The sequence below is a fragment of the Schistocerca americana genome, chromosome 5 (assembly GCF_021461395.2).
Source record: "Schistocerca americana isolate TAMUIC-IGC-003095 chromosome 5, iqSchAmer2.1, whole genome shotgun sequence".
Classification (NCBI taxonomy): Eukaryota; Metazoa; Arthropoda; class Insecta; order Orthoptera; family Acrididae; genus Schistocerca; species Schistocerca americana.
The window spans coordinates 375,791,894-375,819,484 of NC_060123.1; the positions used below are offsets into that span (position 1 = coordinate 375,791,894).

The 27,591-nt window shown below is 37.8% G+C and overlaps 1 protein-coding gene across 13 annotated transcripts in view; it reads right to left on the minus strand.

Annotated features, from left to right (window-relative positions):
- LOC124616783 (FK506-binding protein 5) overlaps window positions 1–24,016 on the minus strand; it is a 215,240-nt gene extending 191,224 nt beyond the window's left edge. For 6 of the 13 annotated variants that reach the window (XM_047145184.1, XM_047145192.1, XM_047145190.1 and 3 more), the window contains exons 1-4: window positions 23,600–24,014; window positions 16,826–17,176; window positions 11,568–11,692; window positions 5,185–5,328 (exon numbers count right to left, since the gene is read on the minus strand). In XM_047145184.1, the coding sequence (XP_047001140.1) occupies window positions 5,185–5,328; window positions 11,568–11,692; window positions 16,826–17,176; window positions 23,600–23,741 (762 nt within the window). In that variant the 5' untranslated portion in view covers window positions 23,742–24,014. Of the gene's footprint in view, window positions 1–5,184; window positions 5,329–11,567; window positions 11,693–16,825; window positions 17,177–23,599 lie in introns of all 13 variants that reach the window. The other 7 variants (XM_047145189.1, XM_047145187.1, XM_047145195.1 and 4 more) reach the window with 4 other exon arrangements.
- Between the last annotated feature and the right edge of the window lie 3,575 nt (window positions 24,017–27,591).

A 27,591-nucleotide genomic window follows, 5' to 3' on the forward strand; every position in this document is an offset into this window, starting at 1 on the left:
GGAAGTGAATTATAGCTCAACACGGGCTTAGTAATACTAGGGCCCGTGTTGCCTGGCAGCCTCGTCTGATTTGTTACAGTGTTTTTCTTAATGAGGAATAACCAGAAAGATATTCACCTGTGTATTTCTAAGAATTCACCATATTTTGGATGGAACAGTTTAAAGAAACATCACCACAAAGGAAGGCTGTACAAAATTCTTCACAGAATGGTGAATAAGACTGGCAGGATTCCCATAGTTATTGCTATAGTGTTTTTCTGTTTTCAATCTGTTGTGTTGTATATTTGGATTACTCTGTTACCACATGCTGCTGAACATTAAATGACTTATCCACAGTTACTCTTATGTCACACAGTTTACAATACCGTATTTTACCAGCAGTCAAAAATACTCTCTCACCACACTGAGATTTTATTTTAATATTCTGCTTCACTTTCGGCATTTGTTCCTCAACTGTTCTACACACATGTCCAACTTCAATGCGATTGAATAACACAATGAGATACTTGTCTGTATTCCAGGATCCAAAACAGCTTAAGCATTTGCTATTGCATATGGGTAAAGTCCATATGGCGAATTCAAACAAAATAAGGGAGGAAGGCAGATATTTGCCATTTTCCAGGAAACAAAATGAGATGCACATATCTGAGAAATGTAACATGCAAGAATGAAATTGCCCTTCTTGAAAGAGTAAAAATATTACGAATGTTATCATTTACTTATGAACTTGTGCTCTATCAGAGAGAAACGGGCATTTAAGCATAAATGACTCAGCAAATTACAGTACTTACTTTAGTTGTTTTCATAACAAGTGTTTATATGTATTTAACTCTTTCGCAGACAGCCATTTTTGAGTGCTGTGTGGCAAAAATGTTACGCATATTTATATTGTTAGGCTGTGTTTTATTTAAACTCCTATCTCATACGGTACTTCACTTGATTTGAAATACGTAAAAATACTATTTACCCTCAAAAGTATGCAGTCTATTGTGAGTCACTCACATTGTCATAGTTTTTTATACATTAACTCGACTTGACTACGACAAACCAAACAAAAAGTTTCAAAAAATTGTAAATTTGAACGTTTCCATATACCTATTACTGAATTAATTTAAGACGGCTTACTACCATCTACAGAATCTATAAACATTTCTCAGTAAAATAACAGAAGGAAAATGAAATCTGTGTTATTATTTAGAAAGATAATTATTATTTATTTGAAGAGAACATTACAGTATTCTGATGTATGCAGTATCACTTAATATTTATGTTTTGGAAAACATTCACCAAATAACCCCTTGTTACACATTGTACAAACAGTTCATTTTTTTCTTCCTTCACTGGAGTATACACGACGCCTTGAGCCTTTCCTCTGGAAGTTTTCTCCAACATGGAGAACCACTAGGATCATTATTTAAATGTTTTTCTTGTGATGACGCCACTGAGAAGGCTTTATTTGCCATTACAGTAAGCAGATATATGGAGAGAATTTTCCTTTATTAAGTACTTTAATATGTACAATTTCAGCACCATTCTTGACATTGTGTTGAATGCTACCTTTTTCTTGTAATGAAGAGTACTCCTCTCATCCAAATAGGCATGCAACATCATGCCAGATGTGTGTATTTTATCATCCTTGTACTGGTTGAACTGGTATATTATTTCTGCCTTTTTTACTATTTCATTTTTATATTGACTTCAATTTCACCTGCACCAACATTACGTGACAGTAATCTCGCATTCCACTGACATTATAATAAATATTTTAAGTTAAGATTCCTGCAATTTTTTCTGTGTGCCAGTCTACCACCACCATACAGTAAAAGAGTATGATTACTATTTTGATGACTTCTTATTCTTATTATCTGCCAGCAAGGAGTTTATGTTACAGACATTTTCACAAGATAAAAGATTACTTTGGGAATAAGTCAAAATTGATGTGAAGAGGGAGAACTTTGGTTATTTCAGGAAAGCAATAGAGAACAGTTAACAATAATAATAATGTAAATTATCTGCCTTTCCATAATGCACTAAACCCCTGACTAGCTGTAACTACAAATGCGATGAGCTTCCCTGTTTTATTTTTACATTTTAAGCCCTTGTATTGCCTCCCAGTTTTCAACTGTGAACAACATTTCTAAAAAAAAACATGCTGACTTGTGGTCTTTGTAATGGCAGAAAGGAAGGAAGAGAGAAAGTAAAGTAGATTAAGGTTGAAACTTCCTGGCAGATTAAAACTGTGTGCCCGACTGACACTCGAACTCGGGACCTTTGCCTTTCGTGGGCAAGTGCTCTACCATCTGAGCTACCGAAGCACAGAAGTGAGGCTGTGAGGACCGGGCGTGAGTCGTGCTTCGGTAGCTTAGATGGTAGAGCGCTTGCCCGTGAAAGGCAAAGGTCCCGAGTACGAGTCTCGGTCGGGCACACAGTTTTAATCTGCCAGGAAGTTTCATATCAGCGCACACTCTGCTGCAGAGTGAAAATCTCATTCTAGATTAAGGTTGTTAGTTGTTGTTCCACACCTTAAATAGGAATTAGAAATTATCCAAGTACACAGTACACAGGCAACCTCCCCAGAGCATTAACACAGAATATACTGCCCAGTTATTATACAGGTCCATCTTCCACACCAGTTCTTCCCATGCCTTCCACAAACCCAATGCCAACACAAACCAGCCACAGATCATCATTGTACTTACCACCCAGACCTTAAATTCAATATTATATTTGCCAATGCTACGATTACCTCCTAGTATCCCATGATGAGTGATCTCACCAAATACTTATTTTCATTGCCAAGGTTTTCCACAACATACACAACACCCATTATATTTTAGTTCATTCCTACACTCCTCCTGCCACTAGTGTCCACCACTTCCCCACACAAGTTGGCAGTGTTAAATCACAATTCTTCACTACTGCTGAAAGTGCATACCTCTCTATACTTCCTTACTAGTACTTGCTCCCCCCCCTTTGGTGCCAGATTACTTTCCTCTCACCCCCCAACAAACAGTTCTTCCATTGCTGCACAGAAGTAGTGCACATAAGCAGATGAATGAAAGCATTAATGGTAGTATAATGTAATTAGATAGATGAAAAACCTATCCACCAAGCAGCGGCAGGAGAAGACATACAGAAAAGGTATTACTATTGCATGCTTTTGGAGCCAGTGGCTCCTTCTAGCAGAAAGGGGGTTGAAGGAAAAGGACTGGTGAGGTTTAGGAAAAGGAGTAGAATTCAGGAAAGTCACCCAGAACCCCAGCTCAGGAAGACTTACCAGACAGGATGAGAAGAAAGGGCTGATTGTTGGGGACTGCACTGAATGAGATTTGAAAACCTTTGAGCTTAAAAGTGGAAGATAGAGTAATATGCAAGACAGATATTACTGCCAAAATAAAGTGCATGAGTTAATAAGTGCGAAAAGCTAAGCGCATTGGATGATATATGGGAGGAGGAAGACAACGAAAAATAGACAGGTCAGAAAATGAAAGATGTGGAAAACTAAAAGGGAGTTATGGCAGGAATAGTTACGGTGTAGAAATGCTGAGACAAGAAATTAACACAAATTGAGGTCAGAGGGGGGCAAGAACCAAGGACTTTTAGTGCTAGTTACCAGCTGTGGAGTTCTAAGAAACTGGTGTCTGGAGGAAGAATCCAGATGGCCTGTGTGGTGAAACAGGCACTGAGGTCATGACTCATGTAGAGCATGCTCTTTAACGGGATATTGTGTCTTGGCAGTATACAACAACTGATAACTTGGTGGTAGTCATGCTAACCATTTTCACTTCAGACTTCACTGAATGTAATTACCCCACCGGCCTAGTTCAAAAGCAGATTTCCTGGTCATCATGTCCAATTCTGGTACTGCTGATCCCTAAAAAGATAGGAATACACTACTTGTCTGTCAGTATTATCCTGGTCTTCAATGTATTAATCAGCTGCTTCCATAAGGCTATGAGTTCCTAAAATCAAGTCCTTAAATGAGGTCCATTCTGTCAGACATTTCGCCCACTACATCTATAGTAGTTTTTCATCAACCTGCCAAAATCTGCAATATCCTTGTCAGACCCTATGCTGCTCCTCTACCCATTTCCCAACCCAATGGCCCCTACCACTGCGAATGTCCCTGTTCTAGCACCTGCCCTATGCAGCCTCCTACCACCACCTATACCAGCCCTGTAACTGGCAGAACATATAGTATATCAAAGGGAGAGCCACCTGTGAAATGACACCTATACCACATATCATGTAAAGACTGTTCGGCTTTTTACACTAGCATGACTACCACCAAGTTATCAGTTAGGATGAATGGGTATAAGCAGAGGTTGTATACTCTCCACACACAATATCCTGTTACAGACCATGCTCTAAAACATGAGTGTCATGACCTCAGTGCCTGTTTCACCATACACACCACCCGGTTTCTCCCCCAGGCACCAGTTTCTCACAACTCTGCAGATGGTAACTGGCACTACAACATGTCCTTGGTCTTGCCATCCACCTGACCTTAATCTACATTAATTTCTCTGGTATCAGCATTTCTTCATAGTAACTATTCCCTTCTTAACTCCCTTTTAGTTTCCTACAGCTTTCATTTTCTGACCTGTCTATTTTTTGTTGTCCTCCTCCCACCTATATCTCATATAATGCACCTAGCTTTTCAATCTTATGACCTCGTGTACAATGTTTTGACAGTAATCTCTGCCTTGCATTTAATCCACCTTCCACCCTGGGAGTTCTGGTTTTCAAATCTCGTCCAGTGCAGCAGTCCACAACAATCAGCCTTTCCTTCTCATCCTGTCCAGAGCCTGGGTTCTGGGTGACTTTCCGAAACTCTACCTCTTATCCTAAACCTCACCAGTCCATTCCTTCACTCCTCTTCCTTCCCCTTCAAAACTTCTGTCAGAAGAAGGAGCCATTTTCTCTGAAAGCTTGTGAATTGTAATACCTTTTATAGGTGAGTTCTCCTGCAGCCACTTGGTGAGTAGATTTTTTTATCTATCTAATTACACCACATTTTGAAAATGGATTACTTTCATTGACAAGCGGTAGTATGATTTTCTCAACTTTAACTGTTGCTATGCATCATCTATCACTCATCTGGTAATGTGTGGATGCCTGACACCACATTTTGTTTTAAAAATGATTTTTTAACCACAGTACAACTACAAAAATAATACCTACCTTCATTATGGTATACATAAAGAAGATGACAATTCCAATTGTATACATGGGCATAATTATTCCCATTGTACCACCAGTCTTGGGGGCTGGGACCACATGACCGGCACCACCCATGGGAGGTCGCATGCCAGGAATAGGGCCTGGCTGAAATACCAATGACAAATTAGAATCAACTTTTATCACTGTTTTGTTATTTTATACATAATCACATGCACAGATTCCCTTGGTTTATTTTCAGTTTTTACCTATCCATTTCACATTCCTTCGCTCTTTCATACAAACCATTTTATGTGTGGCTGTCTATAACTTGTTTTTGTTGCATTTATTGGACTCTGTAGACTGCAAAAAGGATAAATGGCAAAGCTTGTGACAATGCAGGTGGATATTTTCCTTTTATTGTATTTTTTTACTCCCAAAAATAACTAAACATTTTTGCTAATTTTTATCTCATTTCCAATACATTTACTTGTTGATTTGTGACACTCAGAAATCTCAAGTTCTTGTTTGTACCAAGTTTTACTGCAATTTGTTATTCAGATTCTTATTTCAAGTCTTCCCATTCCATCTGCATAATTAATTTTTAGTAGGATACAGTTAACTAAAAGTTACACTGAAGTTAGCACTATAGTTTGAGACATGAAAATCTTTGTGAGCTACTACTCATATGGGGAAAGTGACCCCACACCATTTGCAACTTAAACATTCCCACCGTCCTATATATTATTTTAAATTACCTAAAGCTCATTATCTTCCAAAATAATTAAATTTAAATTTCTGGCCCACCGCTATTTGCCACTGCAGATTTAGTCAAATTCATTGGTAGGTTCTGGACTTTGACAGCATTTTTTTGCTACCCAATTTTTTTCTGTAATATCTAACACTTAGCATTGGTTAATTAATGCACTGATTCATAGTTTATGTAAATGAGGGGTTTCACAAAGCAGCAGAAAAATAGTATCTATCTATTTTTATAAATTTGTAACTAGCAACATTTTCAGTAATACAAAATTCTATTAATTCTTTTACATCATCAAATACAGTAAATTACAACCTAGCCATATTTCAAAGCATTGCAAGTTTGTTCTTACACCTACCTATAAGTAGTAAAGTGCCATCCAAAATAGTCTACCTGCTGTTTGGAAGTGAATAGGTCTCATTGTTTGACTCAATTACACATGTTCTGTATACAAAGATATACAGTCTGTTCAGTGCAAAATTCACAAACTTTGAAGTTCAATTACGTATAAGTGATCTTTGAGACCTAAATTAATTAACATTCAAATTGAACTGTGATGTGATCCACAAGCACTGTGGACTATTGTTATCAGATTGAAATATTGTTAGACTCAGTTATTCATGTGATGGACTCACTTAAATGAACCACTGAAGTGTAATTGTATTTAACAAATTTCCAAAGGATTGTGCTACATTTGAACTGTATTGTCATAACTGAGAGCTGTGGTATTTTCATATAAATAGGAAAATTATTTTGTGCCACAATAGACTATGTTACTTCAAACTCTAATCGCATGTGATAGCCCACGGACTTGCACTAATTAAGGTTTACAGAGAAAAAAACTGGTCACTGTAATAAATAACTGAACTTCACATCGAATAAAGTGTCTGTTAATGTTAACTAAATTGTTGGCATCATGTACATCAATGAATAAACACCATCTCACACTTATGTGAACTTTCAGCTTTACTGTGGTCAAGAAGAAGTGCTGCTAATGAGGAGAGGCTGCAAATTATTGGTCAGTTCTTGTCACAAGCTCCAGACTGGAAAACACCTCTTCCTATGAGACCTTTATATGGTGAACAGTGCTTCTTTCAAATTATAGTAATAAAAGTGTGGTCACTGAATAGTAATTATGTAGGGAAGATGATTAACCCAGAAAGCATGGAAAATTGTTTCTAATGTGAAAAAAAGTAGTTTCTGAATTAAGATACCTGCAGGTCTCTAGTGTATCATATATGAAAGGAATACTCTAAGCAGCCACTGTCATGAGTTTTTTCCTTAACAACGGTACATCTTTAAATTTTTTCAATACATCTGAGCTGAAGATAATGACATTTCCCATACCATTACAGGTATTTATGATAGTAATTTGATGACACTTTTGGCAGTTGGGGTGGGGGGAAGAAGGCATGGGAAGTAGTTCATTCATCTTCAGACTGGTTTGATGTGACCAATCATGATTTTGTCCAATGTGGTAATCTCTGCATCACAAAGTAGCACTTCCACCTAATGTCCTCAATTATTTGTTGGATATTTCCACATTTTTGTCTTTCCCTACAATTTTTACCATCTGTGGCTCCATTTAGTAGCATGGAAGTTATTCCCTGTTTTATCACCTTGTGCTTCCCCTTAAGTTAGTGTTCTACTTATATTTCTTTCTAAACATGTGGAGAACCACCTCGTTTTCTATTTTACTAGTGAACCCGCAAATGTTTTGTAGTTGCTAAATATGTACAGGAATTTAAGATACATCCCATACTCCTTCCTCCCCTCTTTGCCATCCCTTCCTTGCCCCCCCTCTTTGTCCTTCTCATCCGCCTTCCCCTCTCCCTATGCATCACCTCCTCCCCATTCTCTATGTCTATTTCCTCCACCCCCTCCCCCACATCCTCTTTCCCATCTCTCTAATCTTGAGTCTTGTTTATTCTAAATAAAACTGGATCGTGAATTGAAGCTGCTAAAAATTAATGGGTCACTCAGTTGGGATCATTAGTATATCAGGTATGAGACTGAGCTCTCCAGCTGCAGGGACTGTGAGAATAGTAGCTTCAATGATAGTATTCCACATACTTTTAATCAGTGAATGATTCGGATTACAAATTTTTGCACAACTGAGAGTACATGCTGGCAGTAATACAATCATAATCCAATAAGTCACGAACACAACTTCCTTGTTTTCTGTAAAACAGATGCGAAGGAAGAAACCAAAACAACACATATGGTTTGAAATTATATATAAGGACAAAGAATATTTATGCGAAAAAATATGTCTAATAATTTACATGCCCTGCTATCTTAATTCAAACTGACTGCAACAAAGAAAACTAAACTACAAATTTTTACAGCACAGAATTTTCTTTACAACAGCTGTTTTTAACAGAAATCTTGTACATTGTCGTTTAAAAAAATATACAGCCTATGTCAATCCAAATGCTTATTACTGTATTGTTTAAGAATCTGAAGTAAATCAGTCAAGTACTTTTAGAGATTTCCAGTAACAATGTTAAACAATGGCTTGTCTTGATGTAGTAGTAGTAGTAGTAGTAGTAGTAGTACAGATTAGCTCATTTAATTTTCAGCATCCTCCAGTAACAACACATCCCTAACAGTTTCATTACCTTCCCTTTGACTGCCCCATAATCTACGATTAATTTCCAATGCTAAACTCCAGATAATTTTGTTAGAAATTTCTTTCTTGAATGAAGGTCTATATTTGATATGTGGGGACTTATTTTGGTGGGTACACTCTTTCTGCTGTGGTAGTCTACTTCTTTTATGCTCCTTGCTTTGCTTATCCTGCACTACTGTGCTTCTCAGAAAGCAACCGTCGTTCACTTTGTCTTCTACATAGTTCCCAATTTTTATTTGAAATTTTTCCTATTTTTCTACTCCTCATTACTTTCATCTTTCTTTGGTTCAGTTCCATTTCATATTCTGTATTCAGCATACTGTTTACTCCATTCAATAGGTTCTTTAATACTTCTTTACTTTCAGCGAATGAGCATCCTAACATATAATGCTGGTGCAACAAGAAAATCTGACAATGGACTTGCAGTACTGTGTGGCTGATGTAGCATGGAAGTTATTGTTTACAAAGTAAAAAATAGTGCTAATATGATGATAAGCAAATGTGTTTTGAGTCATGAAGTATTTGGGAATATTGACTTCATGTATGGTTTCATTTGAATAAATGAGCGATAGATTTTTCAAAAGTCAAGTGCAGTTGTTTTAACAGAAAATGCACATCAGTGAAGAAAGGGGGAAAAATTGCATACTGCTTCCCTATAGCATCATCATACGAACTGATATGCAAGATGGTTAAGCCTGCTTCGGTGCAACTGCATGCCTCCTTATTTAACAAGGCAACTAACAATCGGTTTTAGAATAAGAACATATATCAACCATTGCTATTTCCTGAATAAATACTTAACAGAGTTCTTGCCATGTGAGATTTGTATTTAGTCTTAACCTTTCCACAGCTTCTTCTGTCGTCAGCAGTAGGAAATCACTGAAAGCTTGACGCTGAATACAAATCTGATGAGGCAAGAACGTGTGAAACATTTATTTGAGAAAGTTACCACTTTCTGGTTGCTTTTGGAAACAATACAAACTCATCACACTCCACCGAATGGTACAGGCTCATCATTTGAGCAATCTTCCAATTTATGATATGACAACTTTGAGAAGAACAGACCATGAGATTCTGCAAAATGTAATAGCTCATGAGGACTGACAACCTCTAAAGCAGGTTAAGGGGGCAATTAAGATAACAGCATAATGTCAACACAAAATCTGTATTTCTAGTGTCAACAGACTGCTTTAACTGACAACATTTTCAACAAAGAGTGCCTGTTTATGTTTTATATATGCTTAACTGGAGAAATAGCTGAAAAAAATTAAAAAAATCTGCAAAGAATGAGTAACTAAAACACTTGCTGTAGCAAATACATTATGAATTTGAGAATTTCTATTCCATTAAACTGGTTTGTGAGCAAAGTTATTGCTAACCAAGGAAAGAGCACAAATAATGGGTACTGTGATGGATATCTGATAATTAAAGAAAAACTGATAGAGGAAAAAAATTATTTCTACAAAATGAAACTTACTAATTCTCAACACAATCACCACCAATAATAACACACTTCCCCCAGCAATGGATTAGTTTTTTTTTTTTTTTTACTGGATGCAAGACATTGTCTTGTTTGAGCCACTTTCCCATAAATTCTTTGATCTGCTTGTTATCTTTCAGACTCTTGGCCAAAATGGTGAAACCAAGCACCACCACACATTTAAAATCTTTTTAAGAAGAGGGTCACCTACCCTTTCATAGTGTTCTCTCAAGCCTGTTCACACTTTGTGGCTTGTTTCCTTGTGTTTTTGCATTAACTCTTTTGTGATCTTGTACTTGTTTTGCTGTACTTAAGCTCGTTACTGAGAACAGTATGAATGGTGCCAACACTTACAGCAACTGCTTTTGTTATATGTTCAACTGTGACAAGTTGGTCTTTGTGAATAATGTCATGAATGCTGGTTTTAAGTGAAGGAGCTGACACTTCAACTGGCCGGTCGGAATGCTGCTGCTCAGTCATTGACGTTTGATAGTTTTTGAACTGTTCTACGCACTTCTAACCAGTTCCACAGTTTATACACAGTTTATACAACTTTCACCATACTGTAAAATCATTTTGCAAACGATTTTGGATGGTTTTCAACCTTCAGAAAGTAACAAACAAAACACTGCACATTTTTCAACTAATGTGGAAGCTTCAAGTGGACACACCACTGTTAAATGCAGGGATGTAAACAAAACAATTTTTACCTGTCAGCTGTTCTCAGCTCAACCCAGTGATGCCAACCCAAAGCAACTGAAGTACAAAACAATTCCTACAAATTGTTTCATTTCTACAACAATTTGTCTTTTTTAATTACTGAACGTCCCTCATACTTTTACATCTCTTAACAATTCTGAAACTGAGAAACACATCAGGAGCTCAGGAGCTTGAAAGAAATACAGGTAATCACACACTCCACTAATCTGCTGAGCTTCTCCATGATTCGAGTTAGGAATGATAGGTACAATCAGTTGTATGGTTTAAACAACAAACCACCATAATCATAGGACAGAAAATGAGTGCTGAAAGTAAGAGAGAGTGTTAGCTTCAGACAGTTTTAAAAATACTGTCTGGCTCCCTGCTAATACAGTTACTAGCAAGAAGCAGTTCATAAATCCTAAAATAGAACACACATTTAAATGTGAGGAAATTTTTGTAGTGTGTTTAGACAGTAAATAAATACATTGTAAGGTCACTATACTTTTGGGAAGAAAATAATTAGGTATAATTCATTTGGAAACTAATTAATACAGTAAACACCCAAGTGAGAGAAAAATTAAAATATGTCATTATTCAGAACCTACTAATCCACAAAATGCCCAAATACGAGGTAAGCTTACTCTGTTACCAATACATGCCAACCTTCCCCCTCTCAGCCATACAGTTTTCCAAGCTCAATAAGCTTAGTGTATTCTGTTTATTGCTCCCTCTGTCTCCTCCAAATGATGAGTAGCATTAATTTCTCTTTCTTAAGCACAGTAAAGTGCCTTAATTACAAATCACAAATTATAAGAACTGATGTTTTGACTTACACGCCCCTCCTTTTCAACAATCCTAGGAACAATGTGGGACTGTGGAATAGCTCGTCCACGTTCCCTGAGAGCTGGATGCAACATATCAGGCCGCAGATGGGGTGGTCGCTCTTGACGTATGGGTCCTGTCACAAAAAATACAATGCACACAGCACAAGATCAGTTGCAGGGAAACAAAGTAATTCTAATCAATCTGAGTGATTCAGACTAATAAAACTTGACAATATCTGGCTATGAAAGAATCATATAGTATAGTCAACTTTCATATTCAAATACAGTGTCAGCATTATATTAATGACTGAGCAATCTAAGCATTGTGCACTTTCATAATCTAAATGTGAAAATATCTTTGCAAAGTAAGTAATTCATAGCAGTAATATAAATTATAGTTAATAATTTCAGACGAAGACAAATGTTTGCATTCTGAAATTATTTGACTGAAGCCTAAAATGGCTTAAGTTTGTTCTATTTCTAACGCTGCTTTTTGAGTTGCATTTCTCCTCTGGTTACATGCGGAGCAGAACTTCGACTCTCCATTTTCTTCCTCTCCACCCACTGCATTTCTTTATTTCTTCTGCTCTCCTATTCTGCTTCGCTGCCTCAATCTTTATCATCTTCACCACATACAATACCTCAGTTTTATTTGCATTAGTTATCAATACAAATTCCCCTCTTAATACACTGTGGTGTAACTTCTGCAGAAAATTAACGCAATATATTATATTATACATTAATGTTTGACTTAATACACTAGTGGTATTCTATGAATAAGGTGAAGTCTGAATTTCTTCAAAGTTGTGTGTGATGGCAAGATTGTTTCAACATCTTGTTAGATATTTTATGATCTCCTGGCACATAGCAAATTATACTAATGCAATCAATATCATGCCACAAAGCACTCTTCCAGCACTGGGTAGCTAATTTTGATGGACTACATTGATAAATTCAAATGTGGTTGCTTTTACCTAGATTGTTTGCTTATGAGGCATTAAAAAAACACCAAAAGATGGAGTTAAGGAGGGAGGGGGAAATGGGGGGGGGGGGGGGGGGGGGGGGGGGAAACCAAACTGGCCGAATTTGGAGCAGGAGAGGGACCACAGGACATTTTAATTTCCACTGTCTATACTTTCACAAATAAATTCATAAATCAACCTTGTCAGCATGGCCAGGAAGGTTTCAGGATTCACTCTCATAGCAGTGGAAGTTCTAAAACATTGCAACATTTTTTTTTTTTTTTTTTTTTTTTTTTTTTTTTTTTTTTTTTTTTTTTTTACATATGAAATTTCATCTTTTTTTCCACTTACTATTGCCTGCATTTGCTGCTATAGGTACACTTTTCTTCGTAAGTACAGAGATTTTTCAATGAATTTTGCACAGCATACAAACCATACTTGCAGGTATATGAAACTAGAATTTTCCAAATCTATTAAAAATTGTGGTAAAAATTGAGACTTAGCTGTACAATTAGAGGTTTTTCTAAACATGAAGTTTAAAATGTAACAGCTCATCCAATTTTTCATAACTTACATAAGTTCTACAGTTTCATACACATGTAGTAAGTATTGTTCGTATGCTGAGCAAAATTCACCAAAGAATCTCTTATTTACGAAAAAATGTACCTGCACCAAAAATGCAGCCAACAGTAAGTGAAAAAAAGATGAAATTTCGCACGTAAAAAAAATTATTTTGTTATGTTTTTGAACTTCCACTGCTATGAGTGTGAATCTTGCATCCTTCGTGGCCATTCTGACAAAGTTTTATGAATTTATTTCTAAAAGTATAGACAGCGGAAACTAAAATGTCCTATGGTGCCTCTCCTGCTCCAAGTTGGCCTGTTTGGGGTCCTACCCCTCTCAAGTGAGCCTATTACTTGAAAGGAACATAACCATTTAAGCAGTACAGTGAATTTTCTTCCAATCTGAAGTAGCACAAACATTAATGGTCAGTAAAATTTAAGTCAGTCAATTATATCATCAAGTATTAGACACATGAAATACATGGCACACTGTCAACACTACTGTGGCAGTATCATGAATACAATATCACCCATATCTGACTGCATAAACAGTATTCATTAATCAACATTTTAAACAGGGTTCTTTTTAATATATTAAAGATTTCCACACACAATTCACCTATGACCCCATTATGTACAGATTGTTAGGAACCAACAATGAAAACTCAGTGCATAATGCTACATTCACTGTTGTGTTAAGTAGACATAACACCATAACAAATGCACATGTTTATACCACAATAACAGCTCAAGGAGCCTGTCAACTTCATACGGTATTTCAGAGGAAACAATAATGAAACTGAGCCATGTATTGGCTATCCTTAACCCAGCTTAAAAAGGGAAATGGATAGGTTAAAGTTGATATACTGGGAATTAGTGAAGTTCGGTGGCAAGAGGAACAAGACTTTTGGTCAGGTGAATACAGGGTTATAAATACAAAATCAAATAGGGGTAAGGCAGGAGTAGGTTTAATAATGAATAAAAAAAAATAGGAGTGGGGGTAAGTTACTACAAACAGCATAGTGAATGCGTTATTGAGGCCAAGATAGACATGAAGCCCATGCCTACTACAGTAGTACAAGTTTATATGCCAACTAGCTCTGCAGATGACGAAGAAATTGATAAAATGTATGATGATATAAAAAAAATTATTCGGATAGTGAAGGGAGACAAAAATTTAATAGTCATTGGTGACTGGAATTCAATAGTAGGAAAAGAGAGAGAAGGAAACGTAGTAGGTGAATATGGATTGGGGGCAAGAAATGAAAGAGGAAGCCGCCTGGTAGAACTTTGCACAGAGCATAACTTAATCATAGCTAACACTTGGTTCAAGAATCATAAAAGCAGGTTGTATACATGGAAGAAGCCTGGAGATACTAGAAGGTATCAGATAGATTACATAATGGTAAGACAGATTTAGGAACCAAGTTTTAAATTGTAAGACATTTCCAGGGGCAGATGTGGACTCTGACCACAATCTATTGGTTGTGAACTGTAGATTAAAACTGAAGAACCCGCAAAAAGGTGGGAATTTATGGAGATGGGACCTGGATAAACTGACTAATCCAGAGGTTGTACAGAGCTTCAGGGAACAATTGACAGGAATGAGGGAAAGAAATACAGAAGAAGAAGAAGAAGAAGAAGAAGAAGAATGGGTAGATTTGAGGGATGAAGTAGTGAAGGCAGCAGAGGATCAAGAAGGTAAAAAGACGAGGGCTAGCAGTAATCCTTAGGTAAAAGAAGAAATATAGAATTTAATTGATGAAAGGAGAAAATATAAAAATTCAGCAAATGAAGCAGGCAAAAAGGAAAACAAATATCTCAAAAATGAGATTGACAGGAAGTGCAAAATGGCTAAGCAGGAATGGCTAGAGAACAAATGTAAGGACATAGAGGCTTATCTCAATAGGGGTAAGATAGATACTGCACACAGGAAAATTAAACACACCTTTGGAGAAAAGAGAACCACTTGTATGAATATCAAGAGCTCAGATGGAAACCCAGTTCTAAGCAAAGAAGGGAAAGCAGAAAGTTGGAAGGAGTACATACAGGGTCTATACAAAGGCGATATTACGGAAATGGAAGAGGATTTAGATGAAGATGAAATGGGATATATGATACTGCATGAAGAAATTGACAGAGCACTGGAAGTTTGAAGTCGAAACAAGGCCTCAGGAATAGACAACATTCCTTTAGTACTGCTGACAGTCTTGGGAGAGCCAGTCCTGACAAAACTCTACCATCTGGTGAGCAAGATGTATGAGACATGCGAAATACCCTCAGACTTCAAGAAGAATATAATAATTCCAATCCCAAAGAAAGCAGGTCTTGAGACAGATGTGAAAATTACTGAACTATCAGTTTAATAAGTCACGGTTGCAAAATATTAATGCAAATTCTTTACAGACGAATGGAAAAACTGGTAGAAGCCGACCTCGGGGAAGATCAGTTTGCATTCCATAGAAATGCTGGAACACAGGAAGCAATACTGACCCTACGGCTTATCTTAGAAAATAGATTAAGGAAAGGCAAACCTACGTTTCTAGCCTTTGTAGACTTAGAGAAAGCTTTTGACAATGTTGACTGGAATAATCTCTTTCAAATTTTGAAGGTGGCAGGGGTAAAATACAGGGAGGGAAAGGCTATTTACAATTTGTACAGAAACCAGATGGCAGTTATAAGGGGCGAGGGGCATGAAAGGGACGCAGTGGTTGGGAAGGGAGTGAGACAGAGGTGTAACCTATCCCCGATGTTATTCAATCTGTATATTGAGCAAGCAGTAAAGGAAACAAAAGAAAAATTCGGAGTAGGAATTAAAATCCATGGAGAAGAAACAAAAACTTTGAGGTTTGCCAATGACATTGTAATTCTGTCAGAGACAGCAAAGGACTTTGAAGAGCAGTTGAACGGAATGGACAGCATCTTAAGAGGAGGATATAAGATGAACATCAGCAAAAGCAAAACGAGGATAATGGAATGTAGTCGAATTAAGTCAGGTGATGCTGAGGGAATTAGATTAGGAAATGAGACTCTTAAAGTAGTAAATGAGTTTTGCTACTTGGGGAGCAAAATAACTGATGATGGTCGAAGTAGAGAGGATATACAATGTAGACTGGCAATGGCAAGGAAAGAGTTTCTGAAGAAGAGAAATTTGTTAACATCGAGTATAGATTTAAGTGTCAGGAAGTCGTTTCTGGAAGTATTTGTATGGAGTGTAGCCATGTACGGAAGTGAAACATGGACAATAAATTTTTTGGACAAGAAGAGAATAGAAGCTTTCGAAATGTGGTGCTACAGAAGAATGCTGAAGATTAGATAGGAAGATCACTTAACTAATGCGAAAGTATTGAATAGGATTGGTGAGAAGATGAGTTTGTGGCACAACTTGACTAGAAGAATTGGAGGGTGGCATGGAGAGTAAAAATCTTAGAGGGAGACCAAGAGATGAATACACTACGCAGATTCAGAAGGATGTAGGTTGCAGTAGGTACTGGGAGATGAAGCTTGCAGAGGATAGAGTAGCATGTAGAGGTGCATCAAACCAGTCTCAGGACTGAAGACCACCACCACCACCACCACCACCACCACCACCACCACCACAACAGCAACAACAACGACAACAACAACAACCACCCAGTCCGTCGTGTACCTGGCGGGTGTTAGTTACTACTATACTAAACACCATATTTTACTTGTTAGTTTGTTGAGATCAGACACACGATACAAAGAAATTACTGCTTACGTGGTGCACTGAGTATCCTCATTCTTCTAGGTGCCCCTATTAAAGAAGGCGGGACACCGAAATTTGTTTTCAGGCAAACTGATATATTGAATGATCTTATGCCATCCAACATCTGTTTGTAACTGTGACCAAGTCTAACCCTTTCATTTAAAAAGGCTGTTATGTCGACACCACATTTTTCTAAGACATCAGACCTACAAGTATTGACCATTTCTTTTGACCATTTTCCTTGCAAGAAAGCTGCATTAATCTTTGGATCTAATTCACTGTGGTGGTGTAAAATGTTGCCACACATCTCCATCATTATTTTTATGGCATTGATATCAGTTTCAAAAATCACATCGCAGCAAGCTGAAAATTTCAAAAAAATAACAATAATGACTTTAAATAACTTACAAGACAAATGTTTTACGATGTACATAAGCCTAAATATTTCTTTTTGTCTAAGTGCTTATCAGGGTTTGTCTTTCCAAAAATTCTGTAAGAAGGAACACTTAATTTACATAAAATATGAAGTTGTTAAACCTATCATATCCATCATACAACTAAAATAAAAATATTGATAATGTAATAACTCAATACCACCTGTGTTACTTTTTTCTACTTTTTCTAATTTTGATTATTCAAGTCACGACATTTTAGTGTATCATGGAATGTTTGTAAAGGAAAATATATGAAGTTGAAGTGATGGCATTTATCATTAGTAACTGTTCAAAACACCACATTATGCCTAGATACAGTTTCACTACATGCCAGCATGGTCAACCCCATGTTGGGTCCTAAACTTTAAGATCTCCATTGATATTTGTTAAGAGCTTTGGTTAATTAAGTTGAGGTAGTCAATACTACTAGCAGAAAAAAGTAGACCCTTGACACAAAGTTGCAGTTAGGATCAAACTGAGGCAATTATTTTCCACAATGTGGATTATTATGTAATATATAAACCATGTCATCATACAACTTTACTTTGAAGTCTCAAATTAGCCTGAATCACCAAGTCTAGCATTCCCAGACTGTAAATCAACAGTCGCTTGCATCCATAAATCACCCAGCAACTGCTAACATTGTGCTTTTGTTATTACAGTATTTAAGCTTTCAACTGACAGCTGTCAAGGTTTAGAAAACCATCATCATGAACTGAATTATTGGCTCAATTGTCCCAAGGCACAGATCACTGTAATGGAGAAGGTAGATAGAAGCTTTGTATGTTGAGGTCTGCAATTTCCAAGTGTATCAGGTGGTTTAGCACATCTGCAACATGCACCATTGTGGCTCCAGAAAGTTGTATGCTCTTAACTCTCCAGAGTAATTGTACCTATGTTTACAATCAGCCTGGCTCAAAGTTTCTAGTTCTCCAATTACCCAACCATATTTTTCTAGTTGTGAATTGTGCTACTTTATGCTACAGGATACTTTGCTTGCCAACAGTTCTGGTTACAATGTCAATATGCTCCCTGATGTTGGGGGAACTATCAGTGAAGCAAAATATACTGAATTTCTCAAACTTTGTGTCCATGGTAAGCATACGTTTATTACATACCGCAAAAGGTAAAAGACGCTGTCTTTACAATTGTAATGTTGTCCAGTCAGCAGTTGCAACACAAAAATAAAATACCATAGTCTATGGTAAAAGTGTGTGTAGCTACTGACAAGGGTAATTTCCAAGAACAATCGCCTATCGAAGTCGCGGGGTCCAAATGATACATATCGAACACGCGGTCGTAAATCGATCATGCGACTCCGGCGGTGGACGTTGTGATCAATTATTTGTGATCGTCATTTTTATTTCTTTCCTGTCGTTCCCGTAGTTGCTCTAAATTACATACCTCTGAATTATTTGTGAGCTGCTAGCGAAAGCCAAATGATGTATGTTTTTAGTGAATGGGATGTCTGGTGTTCTTGATGTTTCTTTGGCGGATTCTCTCACATGGAAAAATCTAATTCCATATTTATCCAGTGTAGAAAATTGTTTAACTTTTTGTCGCAAATATGGAGTACTACCAGATGAGGGAAGAAGGGACTGTGTAGGCTGTGGTGGTGCGAAGTGTGTAAAATTTCGTAAGAACAGTTTCTGACTCTTCCAAATTATCCATCCAGACCACCGTAATGGACTTTAACATGACGACAACACCGACGACAAGGGAGGTAAGTTGTCTCCTTTGCAATTGCAAGTATTATTTAACACTCATTTTGTCATTGCTGTAGTGACCACCATAAGCATACACACAATGCCCGCCACCAGAGTTGCATGATCAATTTACAATCGCATGTTCGATATGTATCGTTTGGACACTGCGACTTCAATAGGCAATCATTCTTGGAAATTACCCTGACAAGATACTACATATTCAGATTTTAAAGTGATACTGAGGATAGCTGTGGCCAAAAGAGATTATGACATACAATTAAAAAGAAATAAAATAAAAATACCAATCAGGCCTGATATTATATGGACTAAAACAAATAAGAACAACATTTAATCATACAGTGAAAGACCACAGTGCATGGAACAGTCTACAGACCTTTATCCAAAATTGGATGTCACATGATTTATTCCAGGTTTATGTGGAAGAAAGGCACAACAGATCGAAATTGAAGGCTTTTGGCCAAATTTATCTGTGGGAAAGAAAAGACTAACACTCTGGGGGTGCAATGGTGACTTGCTGTCAAATCATGGTGGTCTAATGCTAATGCTATGGTCTAATGATAATGCTACCTGGGAACAGCCCCATACAGCAGTTGTGATGATATATTTACATTCTGATAGAGTTTGCTGTCCATCAAGTTCCTTCCTCTTCCCTTTTTAACATGTTCATACCACTCATAATACCCACCAAGTCAAGATTCTGCTCCTATGAAGACATTGCAATATTATTAGTACAGTAAACTTTTCTTTTTTCCCCATATACAGGTTTCCAGGTTCTCATGAATTTTTGGTCTTATCTTGTTAGTGGTGGCGATTACGTTGGATTGTGGTTGGACATAGGTTTACCATCACTCAGGTTAGGTTATCTTTAATATTAGTTGTATGAGTGAGTTTTGTTTTGTTGTTCTGTGGACTGTTTTAGATAGGGTAGCGAAGGGTTGGATAACAATTTGATACTTTGAATGCATTTGTTTTTGTAAGAATGGGCTATGTTTTAGCTACTGTAACAGTCAAGTGAAATTTGCGGTACCAGGTTTTTGAATTGTATGTGAGCTACTGGTATAGTGGTCAAACGAACTTTGTGATACCGATTGTTATTCAGTAATGCTCAATATTCAGAGTTTCAAGGGCTCTTTTTGTGTCATTATTCTTATTGTTGCATATTCAGTTTGTTCCTACCCAAAACCCCCATACTTCACACATTTACCCTCATTACTTACATTCTATTGTTGGAGTTAAATATCTCAAGTGTTATTTACATTGTTCATGGGTGTAATGAGTGATGTCACAGTCTTCATATGGTATACACTTACAAAAAGTGTTTCCACCATCTTTACATCAACGGTTGAAACAGATGGTTGGAATCTCAACTTTTTGTGGTGCCCATATTTCAAATTTTTCTGTAAGGTCATTGAACTAAAAGAACTAGAAAAAGAAGCACAGACATCACAGAAGTTCAAGAGTGTACAGGGGAACAGGGAACATCTCCAACAAAAAAGGTCAACACATACAAAAGTTAAACATAACAACAAAGTAATCATTTATAAAGCTGTGTATGGCAAAGAACCCTTAATATCGGACATGAAAACATATTGAATGACAAATACAGGATAATGGGGGGGGGGGGGGGGGGGGGGGGGGGAAGTGTGATGGATGCAAATCAATACCTATAACAAATCTGACAAGCCACTCCAGATGATTGTAAATACTTCAAATCCACAATGTCTATTCTGTAACATCCAGGCCATTACGAAGAGGATATGAAAATTCTGCCGCTTCACAACAGCACAATTTTCAGATCCACTTGGTGATGGCCTCGATATGAATATACAGTTGTGGAATAACTGCAATCTGAACATGGGGAAACTAATAAGAAAAAGTGTTTAATGTAGCATCTGACATTAGGAAACACACACAAACCAAAGTTCCAAGGTGATAAGGACCTGAATTAAAAAAAAAAAAAGCATTTGCTGATAATACAATCTTCTCTGATAACAAACAAGAAGTAATTCAACATGAAATAGTAACAAAAAGAAAATGACACTTCCAAATTTCATACTGAATACAGTGTGTGGAAGAAACCAAACAGATTCAGAAACCAACCTTCGGTTGTCATAGTAGAAAAATTATCCCAAGTTGACAAATTCAAATATTTAGGTGAGATTATTGAACCAGCAGCATTAAAGGCTAACAAAGAAACAATTTCAAAATTACGAGTATACATAATCCCTATGAGAAAATAAAATGTGCCTCAGATAACAAAAATAAGATTCTCGTAAATCCACTGAATAGTTTCAGAAAAGGCAAATCTATACAGACAGCTCTTCAATTTCCTAAAACATTTTTATAAAGCTATTGAGAAGATGGAACTGATCTGTGGATTGTTTTTGGAGCTTTCCAAAATGTTTGCTCTTATAAATCATAATCTACTACTGTGAAAACTATATAATTATGGCGCCCATTGCATTTCCCATGAGCAGTTCAACTCATATTTAACTAATAGGAAAGAAAGAGTGCAAATCAAGATGGAAATGTGCACCATTCTGAATATAAAAAAAGTTAATTATGGGCTGCTCAGTATTCAGACTATTGTTAGTCTTGGTTTTTATTAATGACCTACCACAACATTTTTCCAACAGCTGATACTATATTAGTAGTTGATGATACCAGCTTCATTATAAATGGGAAGAATGATTGCGAGATGCCCCCCCCCCCCTCCCAAAAAAAAAAAAAAAAACAAAAAAAAAAAAAAAAAAAAAAAAAAAAAAAAAAAACGATAAAACCGCAGAAGTGGCAGAAAAATGGTTTAAAGATAACTGTCTAGGTTGTCAATGACAAGAAAACTGACTGGATGAACTTCAACCATATAAGGAACAAAAATAGGACCAAGGTAAAAGTCTCATTATTGAATAGCCAAATTCAGCAAAAGAATCGCATAAAATTTTTAGGGTTATGGGTGGATGAGCATCTAAGATGGGAAAAATATGTAGAAATGATTAACAAATATTAAGCAAGTACTGTTGCATATTAAGAATGCTTAAAGATTGCTGCAATACCGAAACAGTGTTAAGAGCTTATTACGCATACATACATACATACATACATAGGCTACATACATACATAGTCTACCAAGATATGGTATAGTATTCTGGGGAAATATCTCTTTTGCAAACCAGTCTTTTAAGCTTCAAAAGAAAGGCGTAAGATTAATAAATGATGTTGCTTACACAGCATCATATAGAGGCATATTTAAGGAACTAAAAATCATGACCTTAACATCTATATTTATATTTGAAACTATCTGCTTCATTAAAAATGATCAAGTTTCAGTTTTTAATATTCAGATCCACAATTATCAAATACGGAACAGGGATGACTATCATAAAGAGAAACGAAATCAGCAAACAAATTTGACAAGATAGAACAACGTCTTGAGCTGTAATTAATAATCAGGAATTTGCCGAGAGGTCTCCCGAAGAAGCTACAGTACAGAAGATGAAACACAAAGAAACCATGCAAGTAGAGAATATTACATACTGGGTCTAATGTTCAATGTTTCATAACAACACAACAAACAACACATTTGCTCTATTCTCTCTGGACACTAGTAGGCAACAAAGTGATCATACTAGCAGAAGAGATGTATCTTCCATGTCTCTTTCCATGCTGAGCATTTCTATTTGCTTTCCCTAAAAGTTTAACAAGACTATGCGTACCTTAAGTAATTATCAAGAATGGAACTAAATATTTCCCCCACCCCCTTTTTTGGTGATTATTACTGTGTCTGCGATCCTAAATATAACTGCATCTCATGTCTTCACGAAACACAAGGTTATGCCAAATGTAATGTAAGTGTTGTGGAAACAAGTAGCACTATTAATGAAACAAATTGTCTTGTCAACTGACCAATAAGCTTTTCCAACAGATTTCATACATCAGCCAAATCATTTCGAAAATATTCCACAGAAAATATACAAAGTACTCCAGTCTTCCAATTCTCTCGGCATTTTTAAAACGACTGTTCATGAAAAGAAATGATTCTTCACCGCAGATGGAAGTACTGTAATACACCCAAAAATGTGTGATGGCATCCGTAACTGTTCATGATATTGTACAAGTGGATGCTTTGCAGGGGAAATCTTTAATGTATGGGCTGTGTATTACTCCAACCCACCAATTATATATTATTCTGAAAAAACAAAACAGTTGCGCGCCATTATATGACAGATGCAACGCAAATTTAACACATACGTCTCTCACAGTGTGTTCAGTCTCCACTGTACATGACATGCCGTCAACCAACTACATATTTCACTGAAGATTTTTACAGTTCTTTTAATAAATGTTGCACAAAGTAAATATGGAAACATTTTAATATCTGCGTATCGTTAATTAAATAAACAGCCAGTTTAGTGCATCAATTGCCTTCTAAGAAATACACTGATCGAATACCTTTCTTGTAGTGCAACAAAACCAATCAGAACCTTATGAAATTATAGACTTTTAAACAAATTGCCACGCCATTATTTCGTTACAACCGTGTAGTACAATCCTCATTAATGGGGGCTTCTGCACATTACAACGAAAATAAAAATAAGCTCCAATGAAAAGTTTTTTTATACGCTTACCTTGAGATTGATCAAGCGGTGCTCGATTGCTGATGGAAGATTGCAACATTGGATAAAATAATTTTGGCCATAAGACTGCAAAACAGCCCACCACTATAGCCAATATAAAGACAGTTTTCGCGGTTCCGAACTCAACCGGCATTTTCGAATGTTTGTTTCGTTTAGATGTATCAAAAACACTTTCATATGTCGTCTGCTACAACCCTCCTCTGCAACATATCGTTCTGCTTCTAATATTTCAACCAAATCCAAAGATTACGTAGGTCACACTCGATCTCTGACACTCATATTTTAACTCGTTGCTATATTCTGAAATGCATTCACTGTAGCATAGAAACGTCCTGCCGGAAACAATTGTGGTCCCAGCCACCAAGGGGAAATAAACTCTTCTAAAACTGTCATTCGTAAACCTAAAAATAGTCTCACCAGGCAGATGGATATAAAAAGAAACTGCGCAGTAAGGACCAGAGATATACGCACCAATTTTTCTAGTATAGCAATCATGGAGGTAGAATAACAATGCCGTTAACCACATCTACAGAATAAATTTTAAGTACATTAAAGCAAAAAGAAAAAATCTCAAAACTATAATAATATAATTCTATTCTCTTACAGAAGAAATATAACAGGAGAAATATATCTATTTAGCAACACTGAAAGTTGCTTTTATGTTTGTCGGAGTAGCAACGCGTCTGTTGCCGTCCGAAGAAATTATTGCGTGCGTACTATTAGCCGTCGATATAACGAAAGAGACTCTTCACTTCAGAATCAGTAACATTTTATTCAAATGAACAGAGAGTTGATAAATGAAAATTTTAAATCGAGGCGTTTTACACGGAAATAGAATCGACCCGACATCTACAACATGTAACAGTCATAAGCAACTCTGTACCTAAAATAACAACAACGGAATAAGAAACTATTCTTGCGCAAAAGTGTCATAGAATACAGCGCCTCTGGCGGCTAGCGTGCAAGCACTTTGACAGCGTTACAAAACATCCCGCGAAAAGAACACTAACTGCCCTGTGCTGTAGTGTCACTCCTGTCTGCTACATCAACTACCGCCTGGAAAGTAGAGCACTGTGCAACAACTTTTCAGGGAAATGGACTCGTCGACCCTATCATGATGTGCATCAGGGGGCTTTTTCGCGTCGGCGGTTATCGGAACCAGCGCTGATGAAGCAGTTGGAACTGGTGCGGGACTGTGCTTTGTTGTCCTCGCTGGAATTTATTCTTGAAAGAGGTAAGCAGGTTTCACGCAGTCCAGTGTGATAGTAGTAGTTTCGCCATTAACGTCGAGGGTGCGGTCTCATGGAGCACCACTTTATGCAGTCCTGAGCAGTGGCGGATACAGGAAAACCTCAAGGACAGGCTCTAAAGATATCTGGAGCTACCTTTACTTTTACCGTAACAGACAGAAACGTATAAAATACGATGATGCGGACAACTCGACAGTACAGCTGCTCGACAACTCGATTCATTCGAGTCGACTGACGAAAGAAACGAACGAATAGCGTGCGGACTGACTGGCGGAGGCGGCGCGGGTGGCAATGTGGCCAGCCGTGCAAGGGGAGCAGGGTGCCCCCCCTGCACAATCCCAAGCGCCCGCCCCCGTACTCCCCCCACGCGCCCCCTGCGCTCATCACTCGTCCCCCACATAGATCCGCCACTGATCCTGAGCAAGGTGGTTGTAATGGGGGTTCGACGCCGTCACAGTGTAGTATTGTGTGTGTGCACTTGTGAAGGTTTTGGTGTACATAGTAGCACCAGGGTCTTGCCTGGACTGTTGCCATTACCAAATGTGAGAGATGTTTTCTCTCAACTGACAAATAAAATCACCATATGTCAAGTTGGGTAGATGTAAAGACTGTGGACCCACAAACTCCCCCAGTGGATGTAATGTTTCACTGTACACAAGTTCGGCAGCTGAAGTGTCTAAATCTGGATTGCAAGTGTTTCTCAGACTGAGCAAAACCATTGGCAGCACTGTTGTCCAAATTGCATCATGGCCGCTTTCAGTGACATATCATCCCATTTCTTGAGGGGTGACAGCTCGTCATTCTGATGCACAGTGCCACAGAATTTAGTCAGGTGTGCAAATAGATTGGAACAAACTGGCATCCACGATCCTTCGTGACATATGAAGGGCAGCCAAAGTGTGACACCCAACTAGAAACACAGGCAAAAACTAAAGTCTCTCCAGATGTTGTCTACTGGTGTGGCTTCCGGCCAGCAGATGAAGCAGTCTATCAATGAAACTTCCTGGCAGATTAAAACTGTGTGCCGGACCAAGACCCGAACTCGGGACCTTTGCCTTTCACAGGCAAGTGCTCTACCAACTGAGCTACCGAAGCACGACTCATGCTCCGTCCTCACTTCTGCCAGTACCTCGTCTCCTGCCGTCCAAACTTGCAGAGGCAGGTTCGCAGGAGAGCTTCTGTAAAGTTTGGAGGGTAGGAGACGAGGTACTGGCAGAAGTAAAGCTGTGAGGACGGGGCATGAGTCGTGCTTCGGTAGCTCAGTTGGTAGAGCACTTGCCTGCGAAAGGCAAAGGTCCCGAGTTCGAGTCTCGGTCCGGCACACAGTTTTAATCTGTCAAGAAGTTTCATATCAGCACACACTCTGCTGCAGAATGAGAATCTCATTCCAGTCTATCATTGTTAATAAACACCGTTGGTCTTATGGTGGAGGGAAAGGGCTGATCACATCGATACGAGCATGTGCAAATTGAGCTGTTGTATCCGGAAAGCTGTCCACTGGCACTTGCACATGTCTGTTGACATTGCTGCATTGACATTTATTACATGCCTGTGCCAGGTTTGGCAATCTTTCTTGACTCCTGGCAACACAAAATGACTGGAGTCTACTTGTGTTGTCACACAAATTCCTGGGTGGCACAAATTACGTATAGCATTGAAAGCACACCTCCTGCACATCATGGGTAGGAAAGGGTGAGGTTTGCCACTGTACACATTGCAGTACAACTTGGCTCTGGAGCTGGAAATTTCTACTATCTGAAGTCTGAGCGATGATTCAGAGTCTTCAGGTAGGTCATGCAGCTCCCGTTCTGTCTTTTGTGCCAGCACGAGTTCTGTGAATTCCAGCAAACAAGATGCCATCCCCACCAGTCAGCCTGCACTCTATTCGTTCGTTTCTTTCATCAGTCGACTCGTCTCAATCAAGTTATCGAGTAGCTGTACTTTCCTATGTACCATGCCTATCCATGTCATCGTATTTTTATATGTTTCTGTCTGTTACGGTAAAAGTAAAGGTAGCAGTTGGCCACTACAGTGTCTATTCCAGAAATGTATTTTATATCTGTGCTGAACTGGGAAATGTTGATCAATTGGTTGTGCTGCTGAGATAAATAGTTCATGTTATTTTGTCAGAATGCATATGCGAGAGGCTTATGGGCTGTAAGGGTGCTAAATTCTCTGGTCTCCAGTTGAGATCAGAAACATTTAATGGATTCATAGATTGCTAAAAGCTCTCTGTCATAGGCACTCCATTTTTGTTGAGATGGAGACAGCATGTACAAGAAGAGGGCTCTTGGCTGCCATGCTCCATCCTGAAGTTGTTGCAACACTGTGCCAATTCCCGTCTGACTCGTATTAACTATTACTGTCAATAGTGTGGTTGGTTCTAGGTGTGCGACAATTCCACTTCCACTATACTTCACTTGGTTGCTTCGAATGTCGAGATCATTTCAGCCATACATGAAACTGATGAATTTCAATTGCTCTTCAGGCTGGTGAGTGCCACTGTTAACAGTGCTTGCAATGCCACTGCATGAGTAGATGTCGGCGATAGAAACTGAGAACATGGAGAAAACAATGCAGGTCTTTGACTGGGTCATCTGCAGGATGGCTTCAATATTCTCTGTAAATGGTAGTGAGCCTGATGACGTGATCCTGTAGTCCATAAAATCAACTTGTGCCTGCCTAAAGACACACTTAGTGGTATTCATAATGATGCCATACCATTCCAATATT